The 13,565-nt window shown below is 36.4% G+C and overlaps 1 protein-coding gene across 4 annotated transcripts in view; it reads right to left on the reverse strand.

Annotated features, from left to right (window-relative positions):
- The window catches only part of LOC127422660 (roundabout homolog 2-like), a 658,906-nt gene that overhangs the window by 101,131 nt on the left and 544,210 nt on the right, over positions 1-13,565 (reverse strand). For all 4 annotated transcript variants that reach the window (XM_051666431.1, XM_051666430.1, XM_051666429.1 and 1 more), the window contains exon 4: positions 218-375. In XM_051666431.1, coding sequence (XP_051522391.1) covers positions 218-375 — 158 coding nt within the window. The remainder of the gene's footprint in view (positions 1-217; positions 376-13,565) is intronic.

Raw genomic sequence — 13,565 nt, forward strand, 5'->3', positions numbered from 1 at the left:
CTTTTTCAACTTTCAGGCAAGGCTTTGTGAAGTCAAATTTCCCACTTTGTCTTAGAGGGAAATATGACCTTCTTTTTCTAGTTTAGTTTGAAACATTTAGAACTAGACTGAAAAACACATTTCTGTCATGGCACATTTTTTTGACATGTCTTGTGTTTTAATAAACACAATACGATCACATGACCAGGCAGGAAAAGCACATATATCCGGTTCTTACCTTGATCCTGTCATCCTTCTCATCAATCCTAACTTTGTCTTTCTTCCAGTAGATGGTGGGTTCCGGGTGTCCACGAGGGGGGACGCACTCCAAAATGGCTGGTTCTCCAGCAGCCACCACCACGTCTGTAGGGTTCTGTCTGAAATCATCTCGTAACACTGTGAGAGAAATAGCAAAAGGGAGAGAAAAATAGTGAGAGAGAAAATTAGCTACTCGTACATTCATTAGTTCTTTAACCATTTGCAAATTTAGTCATGCTTACAATCCCTGGGGCACAAATAAATGTTCTTTTGTGCTGAAACAGATGTCATTTCATTAAGTCCTCTAAACTGCTAACACGCTTCAACAGCTTTCGAATGTTCACTCACATCTAATAGGGGAGTGGAAAGACACCTGTTTGAAAGTTACGTTAAGTATTTTAAGGTCACGGTAATGATAGACGGCATACATCACACTGTGTGTGTGTGTGTGTGTGTGTGAGAGTTATTTGATGGGGTGGCTAAAAAGCAAAACTTAATTAGACTTAATGGTGTTCTTTATCGAGAAAGGAGAACAAACAGAGAGAGATAGAAAGAGAGAGATTTTATGCCCTCCAGCTTTCTGTCACTCATACACATTTGGTAGACGAACACACACAAATACACAGTCGGTGGGTGGGCGTGTAAATCTGTGCCAACTAATCACCCATGCTCACCCTTTCATCTTCACTACTAAGCCTCCAGCCATGACTAATGTAGCGATGAACCCAATACCATAAAACATATATAAGGTCACCTCATTATCAGCAATAAATAAATACAATGGATTAATCAACACATTTGTACACAACATCTTCACGTCTTAACACTACAGCATTGATAAATAACTTAATAACAGTAATTATACTGTAGCATTGAACTGAGTGAGATAAAAGGAGGAATTCGTCAACAAATCTTGTGTTAATAGATAACAATTTACCCAGTAGGTACAGTTGAGACTTTAAAGTAACTTAATAAAAAGAATAAAACAGATTGTTCTGATTCTGAAATCTGACATTCTAAGCCGCTCTAAAATAGCCGAAATACAGTAAACACACCTGCGACTGCACATCAGTTGAACTGTATATTAATTAATTGCACCGAATCTATATATTTACAATATTACCTATGATTATGCTAATAAACTATATCAACTCTCATAAATCATTGCTAACATAAACACTCAGTATAAATTTGTATATGTACAGTAAACATGATTCTCACACCCTCAGATTAATCTGATTGGTTAAAATGTTTGAAGCTGACATTGATTTTGCTGTGCTTTGTGTCAAAAATTGAAGTATTTTTAACTTGACAGAGCTGCAGTCACCATTTACTTTCATTGTATGGATGAAAGATGCAATTTAAGTGAACTGTGACTGAGGCTGCAGTCCCTAACATTCTGCCGAACATTTCATTTTGTGTGTCATGGAAGAAGGAAAGTCATATGGGTTTGGAACGACACAAGGGTGAGTATTTAACGACAGAATGAAAATTTTAGAGGAACTATACTTTCACATTTTTGTAAGATAATACAGCATTTTTAAGTACAACAAAGTAAAACAGTGAAATAATAACACTGGAAAATAAGTCTAAGAGGTGTGTGTGTCAAATTTCTAAACCTCATGACTTTCTCTGGCCTCAGGGCATGTAAAGACATTCAATATGCATAATTAAAATGTTATCCCTCCAAAAGCCTCAACTTTAAACTTACTTATGTCTCTCATTCTGTCTCTTTCTGGGAGAGATGAGCCTCTGCAATCTCGTATCATTAATATTTATTTATTTCTCCTCTTCCTCCCCCGCATGCTAGTAAGAGCAAAATGTGCCTGTAAGGCTGCAGGCTAAAGGAGCAGCTTATCTACAGAATATTCCTCCGCCACCCGCTCCATCTCTCCTGCACTTCCTCCAGGAGGATTAGAGGTGGAGATGGGGAACAGGCGTTGTGGGCTAAATTGGAAACTTTGCAGCTTTTTGGTGAGATTTCAGAATTGGAGTCAAGTCGATGGTTTGCAGTGAGTAGATTTTATAATGAAGGGAAGCCAGCAGAATTATAAAAAAGGAGAGATGCTACTTTGTTCCTCAGATGTGCTCGGTGTAGTCAGATACAGTGAACGCCAAAGGCAATTACACAGTCCCGATATCGGAGTTCCGGGTTATTTCTCGATTATCTTTTGTTGCATTGTGTTTGGTACTTTAGTCATCTGAAAAGCAGCGAAACCTAGCAACAAGATGGTATATGTGGTCCGCATTCAACTACTACAATTATACAGTATATCTTATAAGAGTTATGAGAAGTAATAATATGTCCTAGTGGTATTGTATAATTACATTAATTAATTAAAAAGCATTAATTGTTGGCATTATAGTATATATATATATATATATATATATATATATATATATATATATACACACACAGTTGAAGTCAGAAGTTTACATACACTTAGGTTGTAAGTCATTAAAACTCATTCTTTAACCACTCGACAGATTTAATATTAGAAAACTATAGTTTTGGCAAGTCGTTTAGGACATCTGCTTTGTGCATGACATGAGTAATGTATCCAACAATTGTCCACAGACAGATTGTTTCACTTTTAACTGACTATATCACAATTCCAGTGGGTCAGAAGTTTACATACACTAAGTTAACTGTGCCTTTAAGAAGTTTGGAAAATTCCAGAAAACTATGTCAAGCCTTTAGACAATTAGCCAATCAGCTTCTGATTGGAGGTGTACCTGTGGATGTATTTTAAGGCCTACCTTCAAACTCAGTGCCTCTTTGCTTGATATATATATATATAATTTACAATATTATAAATATTTTGATTTACAACTATTCAAATGTTGTAAGGTTGTAAATTATAAAAAATATATATATATATATATATATATATATATATATATATATATATATATATATATATATATATATATATATATATATATATATATATATATATATATATATATAAATCTTATGAACATTAATTACAATTAATTACAATACAATATAATTATATAATTCTTTAAAAACATTGTTTATTTACTATAGTTTTTTGAAAATATAAATTAATAATAATATAATATTATAAATTATAATAATACATAACAATACGGCATAATTATATATATATATATATATATATATATATATATATATATATATATATATATATATATATATATATATATACATACACACACACTACCAGTCAAAGGTTTTGAAACACTCATTCTTTATTATATTTTTCTTTCTTCACATTTTAGAATAATAGTAAAGTCATCAAAACTATGGAATAACATAAATGGAACTATGAGAATTATGTTGTGACTAAACAAAATCCAAAATAAATCAAAATTGTGTTATATTTTAGCATCTCCAAAGTAGTCACCCTTTGCCTAGTATTTGCGGACATGTACTCTTGACATTTTCTCAACCAACTTCTTGAGGTATCACCCTGGGATGCTTTTTAAACAGTATTGAAGGAGTTCCCATCTATGTTGGGCACTTATTGACTGCTTTTCTTTATTATTTGGTCCAAGTCATCAATTTCAAAAACGTTTTTTTTTTTTTTTTTTTTTTTTTTTTAATTACATTTTAGTTTTATAATGAAATAAATTAATATGGTAGCACAATTATATTTTTGTCTACAAAACTAATTTCAAACATTTAAGCATACGCCTTCAGATCAAAAGATTTTTAAGATCATGAGAAACATTTCAGTCAAGTGTTTCAAAACTTTTGACCGGAAGTGTGTATATATATATATATATATATATATATATATATATATATATATATAATAAAATATTTTTAAGTCAACTACATAGGTTTTACAGTGTAGACTTACAATTTCATCAAAAAGTTCCATATAAATTGCACAGGAACAAACCGTTATAAAGATAACTATTCAAGTTTCCACAAACAGACCTGCAGAAGAAATGTCTGAGTGCTTTATATGCTAATTTGTGCATATGAATCTGTTTATTTTCACCCATCATGCACTATGGTGCTGGAGCTTGTGTCTGTACCAGAGGCAGCAAAGGTCAACTGTGGTATTACAGCACAGCACTGGCCTAGAGCAATATCACTCTCCAACTGCACATTACAACAACTTACCGAGCTTGTGTGTGAGATGGGGGTTACAGAAAAATGAGAGAGATTGCAAATAGATGAGTGTTTTCCCAGCATGCTGTAAGCAGTGATAGCATTTAGTTTGAGCGTCTCTTGAAAGCGTTTGCCATTTGATGCCGTTTGTGATGTGGCTCTCACATGAAAGAGTGTAAGTATGTCACTTTGAGATAAATAACCCCAACCCCCCCACCCCCCCCCCAGCACTGCCGTGTGTATCAGGCAAGAATAATGTGAAAATGTGCCACACACTCCATAGTGGGTAAGAAAGGCGATCCATTTGTTTGTAGGGTATATCAGTTCTCTTATGAGTTAGAGCCCCAGCGACCCCTGTCAACCCCATCTACACAATCTCACACTGCAAATAAAGCCCTCAAGTCACACACACGCACATATAAAGATACATTTCTTGCCTTCATTATCATCATCTCCATCCTCCTGCTCCCTATGGTCTGAATGCAAGCACTGGCAGCTGCGCAACCATTGCTGCCTCTATCCCTGAAGGCACACACACACAACCACACACACACAGACAGACACACACACACACATACACACACACACACACACACACACACACTTCCCACTCGTAATATACTGTACACATAGAATCTCAGACCCAGAGCTTCTGACTCTCTGGTCATGTAAAAACATGTTTTTCTGTAGTCCGTCTCCAAGTAGTGACACAAAGTGTGAGTGTGTGTGTTAAGTTTTCTTCTCTTAAAGGGATTAAAATTGAAATTTTGTGGCTTTTAGTCCATGTCGGTTAGCTTTTTTTGAAGCCAATATTTTGAAGCTCCAAAAATCACATATGTCAGCATAAAAGTAATTCGTAAGACTCCAGTGGTAAATCTATATCTTCTGAAGCGATATGATAGGTGTGGGTGAGAAACACATTATTAGCATTATTAGTAATTTTTTTTTAAAATAAATTCTCCTCCCTGCTCAGTCAATCTCCACTTTAACTTCACTTTCACATTCTTCTTCTTGTGTTTTTGGTGATTCACATTCTTTATGCATTTGCCCCCTACTGGGCAGGGAGAAGAATTTCTAGCAATAATTGACTTAAATATTGATCTGTTTCTCACCAACACCCACACCATATCACTTCTGAAGATATAGATGTAACCACAATGTGCTTTTTGGAGCATCAACATTTTGGCACCCATTCACTTGCATTGTAAGGACCTACAGAGCTGAAATATAATTTGTGTTCTGCAGAAGAAAGAAAGTCATGCACATCTGGGATGGCATGAGGGTGAGTAAATGATGAGAGAATTTTCATTTTTGGGTGAACTATCCTTTTAAGCAGACACACATCTAAAATTTCTTTAAAACAATTACCAAAAATATTGATAACTCATCTTGCACTTAGAGGTGTATCCACATTTTTGTTCAATGAAAAGCTATCTAGAATGAGAATGCCCCTTCCCCTTATACCACCTGGCTCTGAATAAAAATATCAAACAGCAAATCATGGTTCACAGCTGTGATGTAAACTAAAGTCTATTGGGTACTTAAAAAGGGGACAACCCATTCGATAAGACCTGCCTTAACTTCCTATTTCAATAGGAAATATGTCAACACAGGAAATAAAACTTTTTAAGGATAGTAAAACATGAAAAACATACAACTGTGTTGACCTTGAGTAAATCAGCTTCAAAAAATGACTAAATAATGTCCTACTTGCATGCAAAAATGTTAAAAGTTAAGGGTTAGGATGTAGTCATTATAATTAGCTTATTAGCTTAGCTATGATACATTTGAGAATGTAACAGTGAAAGGAAGGTTCCCATCATGAAAACAACAACATCTGTGTGCACACTCCTGATGACCAAACACTAAAAATTTCACCCTCAAAGGCCAAACTCAGTCGTTGGCCTGACAAGATCGCAGCTAGCCGACCCGCTAATGACTTCCACACCATGCTAACGCCTCCAACAGGACCCTTGGCTTTGGAACACAAGCTCATCTCTAAACAATATAATTGTCTCATAATGAACCTCTCTGCTCGCTCCCATGTCCTCTATGTGCACTTTGCAAATTCAATTTAGCCTAATCCTGTGCTTTATGGCAATGTATAGCTCATTAAAATGTTAGCTAAAAACTCATTAAAATTCGCTCGTTGGAGTAATAGCTTCATTACTGTGATGTTGCTGAAAAGCAAAGACAAAAACGAGGAAGACGGATAAAAGAAGAGAGGGATGAGGAGAAAATGACAGAAAAAGAGAGAATGGCGACTTTCTAATCACTTAATTGTTACTATAAACCACCCTCATTTGCATAATAAAAACAGGCACTGTGCGGCTAATTTTCAGTGACTTAGTAATTAAACACCCCTTCATCACAAAAGACGCATTTCCTCCCAAAATCATTTAGGGAGGCACTTCTGGGTCAGTCAGAGATGCCAACTGTGTCTGTCTTCTTGTGTGAAAGAGTTGCTTTGAATGATATTCTGACTAGCTGTGGAGTCTTTGTGGGCACTAATACCATGAAATGTGTGTGTAAAACCCAAGATCTTGAAATATATTTCCTCAGAGTTAGCCTACATTTACTGACGAGCATCACAATTCGGTTCATTAGAACATGAAGAACCCACAACAGTGCTGCATGCTACAAAACGTGCTACCTGTAAAACATTACTAGCCTTTCCACCCTCAATAGTTGCTAATGTCTATTATACTGTATATCTGCTTCTCCTGCTTTTCAAATCTTAAGCCCAAAAGGAAGCATTCTAGGCCTATACAACCCTGCTAAAAGACCAGCATATGTAAGTTGTGTTTTAACAAGCTTTACTAACAAGACTAACTTGTACAACCAGCTCCGTCACTTTGAATATTCTGTTTTGAATACTCTGAAATATGTCAGATTATGGAAGTAAAATGGTTTGTGAAGGGTGTTTCATGTTTCAACCTTTTAAACTAGCTTAACTGGCAAGACTACCTTGTTCAACCATGCTAAATTGGCCTACATTAGACTAAATTAAATAGTTCACCAGCTAAGTTTTGTTGGTGAACCTCTATGCTTGTCCTTCAGCTAAACAGGCATAAATCAGCCTGGATCTGGAAATTCTGCTGGTGTTTGCAGGATCCACACACATCACTGATCGTCAGCCACTTCAAAAACTGCACACATGTTCTGGAGAACGTTCCAGCAACCGAACGGTGAGCCTGATCCACCGTAATGAACGACTCCTGAGTTTTGAAGACTCGGCGGCGCGGTGAGAAACCTGCTCCATCAAAAGCTTGATCAAAAGCCAAACCTCTGTCCTCTGTAGTGCACATCTTATCATTCTATACGGTTTGTGTTTACACAAGACTTCCAAAGGAAAGAGAGCAACAACCTGAAGGTTGCTCCTAATTTCAGAGATATCAAAGATCTCCAAGGGCTGATTAAAGATGGTGGTGTTCTTTTCTTTTGGTCTATTTTTATGTGGCAGAGGAAAACCTGCTGATGGCTTTCCTGAGATCTCCTTTTTTAGTTTCCACCTCTCTGCTTGATTCTTTCTCCTGCTCTTTAATTAGTTTGTCAAGATGTGGAACGTCACGATGGCCCTTTGAGGGAACTCTTTCGTAGATTCAAAGCTGTGATCAGTTTATAAATTTATATATTTTTGTGGGTCAGAGGTAATTTTAGCACAGCTGCCTTTCGGATTTTTCCTCTGCCTGCATGGTCTTAGCGGAGAGTGTGTCACTTCAGATGAGTGGGGTTTAGACAGGAAATGGCTTGAAATCTTTTTTTTTCTTTTAAATGTTCTCACCATACCTAAAAGCACAGCATGTAGTTGGAGGCACTAGATGATATGAAAGTCAGAAAGACAAAGAGAAGCATAACACTGTGTCCTAACTAGACATGATACGATAAGTTACTAACGACAAGTAAAGGGACTTTCCTTAGCGTTGTGCCTACTAACACCCCTTAACCATGGTAAAATCACTGTAATGCAAGTGGCTTATTGCTTTTATAAATAGCTGGCAACAGCACTATTACAAAATACATTAATATTAAATAAATATTTAAATGTGTAATTTTAATGTGCAGCAACTTGGATAATTAATACAGAATGTGCAGTCACAGGTGTGCATTTATCATTTAATGATATTTAGCATTTTACAATGGCTTCAAACACAACTCATCCACTCAGAATCAGAAAGAGCTTTATTGCCAAGTATGCTTCCACATACAAGGAATTTTTCTTGGTGGCAGAAGATTCTAATGCACAAACAACACAACAACAAGACAGAGATAAAAAAAAAAAAAAAAAAATAAAAGCTAATATAAATATAAGTGTATATATAGAAATACACAATAAGACAAATATATATATATATATATATATATATATATATATATATATATATATATATATATATATATATATATATATAAAGTATGTACAAATACAAATCTGTTATATACAGTGCAAGGGAATGTAATGCAGAAGAGTTAGGATATGTTAAATAATATAACTGACTAGGCTGTGCATTGCACGTAATAATAGTATAGTTTTAACTGTTCATGATATGTATAGCCTGAGGGAAAAAACTGTTCTTGTGCCTGACGGTTCTGGTGCTTAGTGCTCTGTAGCATCGGCCAGATGGCAACAGTTCAAAAAGGTAGTGGGCTGGGTGAGTGGAGTCCAGAGTGATTTTACCAGCCCTTGCCCTCAGAATTTAGAGTCAGAACTATCCGTTTTATAATTGCTGTTTAATATAAAGTTTTGTGGAACAGGATTTTGAACCAATGCGATTTCATGAGGGGAGGGAAGGGCAGCCTAATGCCACAGAATATAAACCAAGTGACCAACAAAACAGAGTTGTCAACTTTTTGCTTTGCGAATATGAGACGCTTGAGCATTTTAAATACTTCAATATGGGACAGGGGTCCCACTTTGAGCATTTGGCCACTGGAATACAGGACAATAGGTGTCCCGTACGGAACTTCTTGAGTTTGGGCAAAATATATGACATCCGGTCTAATTCCGGACAATCGGCAACCCTTCGACAGAATGTCTTGTGACGGATCACTTTAGATTTATACGGAAGAGATAGCTTTTATTGCTTGGCCCTTTGCTGTGTCTCGTCTGGTTAGACCATGGTGTAAGATAAATAAAAAGAAAATTAATCAGATAGCTAAAAAACTGTTAGCCAGTGTAAGATCTATGTTGTGCTTCTGAAACAAACACGGACACTTTGCTTTCATGCAATGTATTTTGGTGGGATTCATTCAAGCAGAAGCAATGCATGGTGACGCAAGATCTGCTGGGTGTGACATTAGCCAGCTGCAGTGTGAAAACACATGAACACACACACACACACACACACACACACACACACACACACACACACACACACACACACACACACACACACACACACACACACAACATTTTAATGCACTACCAGCAGGAGACACACTTATACAATTCTGATTTACGTACAATATATATATATATATATATATATATATATATATATATATATCCATTAAGATTTTCCATCAAATGAGACTGAAAAATAAAATGTCAACATACAATGAAACATCTAAAGAGGATATTTCATTACTCTGTTATATTCCCATAGTCAAATTTAGTGCTGAAATGCTTTATGAACCATTAATGTGTGTTTTTCTGGGTTCTGGACCAATTACATTGCAGACATGACCTTAAAAATGTAACATGAGCCCCATGGTGGAGCTTTGCGAGGAGGCCTAGTGCTGGTGTTCGATAAAGAACACTTTCACTTACTTGCAACACATGTGCACACACAAAGACATAATGGTGGAATGGGGAATATCTGCCATTTGTGCTGATTGCCGTCTTCTATCTCTAATGCTTCGCTGCGGTTAATTGAACTGGAAGGTGGTTTGTGAAAAGGTGTCTGATATCAACAATCTCCCTCCTTTAATTAAACTCTCTGCTGGAGACGCAGCAGTAAAGAACCTGCGCTATGCTTCTAAGTGAGCGGAAATGTGTGTGAGTGTGTGTTTCTGATAAACTCGCATTGACATTAGACATTTGCTTTGTATTTTTGTGTGCTTTTATATTTTCCTTTGCAACACTACACAAATATCTATCTATCTATCTATCTATCTATCTATCTATCTATCTATCTATCTATCTATCTATCTTTTTATTTAATATTTTATTTGCAGACTGTTACATATATATAAGTATTAAAACAAAATATCCTTTGTACTGACCAGTTACACTGGTGTTTGTGAATGAGAGAGAGAGAGAGAGAGAGAGATAACAGGGGTCAGTTGTTAAATCTAAGTCAGCTCTCAGCTCTTAAAAATGATTTATTGATGGTTTCATGGATCTTAACAGGAGAGGAAGAGTGAAAATTACACTGGACATGCTGATGACCTTTACAGCAGTCTGTGCCATGAATAGATGGAAAGAAATGTGTGTGTGTGGATGAAAAAGTGAGTTCGATGGGGAAATGTGATACATGAAAATTGTGCACATCTTTCTGCAGTCATTTGGTGTGTGTGTGTGTGTTATAACACAGGATAAAATTAATGGAGCTTCAAATTAAATGAACCAAACTAAAAGAGAAAAAGGAAAACAGAGAGTGTGTAAGTGTACCCTGTACAACTAAACACTTGAAATAAATTGGTAAGTTTGCAAATTCAGCATTTCTGAAACATTAGGCACAGCTCATCAAACACACACACACACACACACTGATTTGAAATGAAAAACAGAAGAACACTGTTCCAACATCAATGATAGAGCAGCATTACTTGTTTTGTGTCATTTCCAACCAGTGCTCAAAGTGGACCGGTACTCATCAGTACAGAGTACAGGCAATTATTCTTACTGACCAGCAACAGACAAAGACTGTTAGTCCCACAAACCAAAGTTCTGGCTATCGTTATTAAATATGGTGCATAACGTAGCTTAATCTGGCCAAAAACATCCATTCAGATATCTAGGGCCAATCTGACCAATATATTAAACCACCAATTATACTTAACTTGGTTTTATGTGACATTGTTGAGCAGGCCTATTGAACTGGTGGACCATAGGCCAAATCTGGCCAGTTTGAAATTTTCAGTGGCCCACGTGAGGTTGTAAGTTATCTTAGGGGCTCTTCACACCGAACACATTTTGTGTTTGAATGCTGTACTGCAATCGTTTTCCTGTGTAAACTTGCGCTAGATGGAAGATGCACCAGGTCTCTATGTTTTTACAGTGTCTCGTGCAGGAGGACTGTGTTTTTAGATGCTTTTAGAGGTTGCGGTACAAAAAACAAACAAAAAAAACATATATGTAATTTTGGTGAAATGGTAAGATTAAAGAAATAAAATCATTGACGAATTAAGTGTGTGAAGTGTGAGTTCGGAGAAAAAGAAAAGTTAATTTTATTAATTTGGAGAAGAAAATCTTCTATTTGAAAAGTCATAAGTTTAAATAACTGCATCTATAACAAACTTCACTGTTATTGTTCAATACAACTTTTAGTATTAATCTGATTCACTTTCTTAGTTAGGTTTCTAAGTTATCTTTTTTCTTTTTTTTTTTTTTTAGAATTTCCTGCTGGAATGTTTTTTCTCTTGATGTTTTATTTACAGTATATAGTGAAAAACAGAATAGGCCTACTATAACACAATATCTGAACAGTTAGTTCCATTCCTCGAATCTGATTGGACAAGAGAAGTTCCATGAGAACTGATGGTCTCACCATCAGAACTCAGATGCTTCACTGTGTGTATCACTCCGCTTGTGTTTGTGCCGTTCTAAACTAAAGTGTAAGAGCTGTGCAGATGGGTTAAGAGCTATCTGTCTCTTTACATTTAATTTTGTGACATTACATATTTTAGCCAGCAGATGGAGGCAAAAGACCATTTTTGTGTGTAATTTGAGCCAGTTGGTGATGTGAAGTGTGTCAGCGTCAGTAGTCAGTGTTTACATTCAACAGCACTCTGTGATTGCTCGTATTACTACTAAACTACTAAAGCTAGGAAATAGCTTTAAATGGCTTTAAACTAACAACTTCAGCATTAAAGCTCATCACAGCTGAGAGACACAACAGACAGATTAATTACACAAACTCAAGGTGCTTACCTCTTACTGGTGTTTCCACATTGGAGAGGAAATACTGTTCAAAATGGTGGAAGAGATTGCGGATTCTATATTGAATGACTCTTGCGCACCAGCTACCGTGAAATAGGGAGTAAAACACCCACTTGAATGGCTATTTTTCCACCGAGAAAATTGGATTAATTTCACCTTCAGAAAGCTGACTAACAGACTACAGCATCATCAACAGGTGATCGCACACGCTCCTTAACGCTCTCTCTCTCTCACTCTCTCTCTCACACACACACACACACACACACACACACACACACACACACACACACCCTTGTTTCTTCAATAACATGTTAGAAACAGCCCAAACCATGATACTGGTAGTTCTAAAGTGATGTTTTTGAGAGGCTTGGATGCATCATTTGTTTTGAACCAGAAACGGCAGATTCTGATCCGTGGCATAAGAAAGTAGTTCCATACAAAAATGCATATTTTATGACTGTACTCAGTTTTTCCTAAATTTACAAAATTACTTGTTCATTGAACTGTTGTATATAAGCAATATCACACTCACACGCTATATGGCCCTAAATCAGCACTGCTGTGATTGAGTGTGGCACTCGGCCTGCAGTCGAATCATGCTGATGTAGGGCCATAACACAATCTTGCTCGTGTGATATTGCTTATATATATATATACACACCAATCAGCCACAACATTAAAACCACCTGCCTAATATTGTGTAGGTCCCCCTCGTGCCGCCAAAATAGCGCCAACATGCTGTTCTGAGATGCTATTCTTCTCACCACAGTTGTACAGAGCGGTTATCAGTTTGAACCAGTCTGGCCATTCTCTGTTGACCTTTCTCATCAACAAGGAGTTTCCATCCACAGAATTGCCCCTCACTGGATTTTTTTCAATTTTGGAACCATTCTGAGTATATTCTAGAGACTGTTGTGTGTGAAAATCCCAGGAGATCAGCAGTTATTTTAGATAACAGAAATACTCAAACCAGCCCATGTGGCACCAACAATCATCCATGCGATTATCTAATCAGCCAATCATGTGGCTGCAGTGCATAAAATCATGCAGATATGGGTCAGGAGCTTCAGTTAACTTTCACATCAACCATAAGAATGGGGAAAAACGTGATCTCAG

Source organism: Myxocyprinus asiaticus, chromosome 31 (assembly GCF_019703515.2).
Source record: "Myxocyprinus asiaticus isolate MX2 ecotype Aquarium Trade chromosome 31, UBuf_Myxa_2, whole genome shotgun sequence".
Classification (NCBI taxonomy): Eukaryota; Metazoa; Chordata; class Actinopteri; order Cypriniformes; family Catostomidae; genus Myxocyprinus; species Myxocyprinus asiaticus.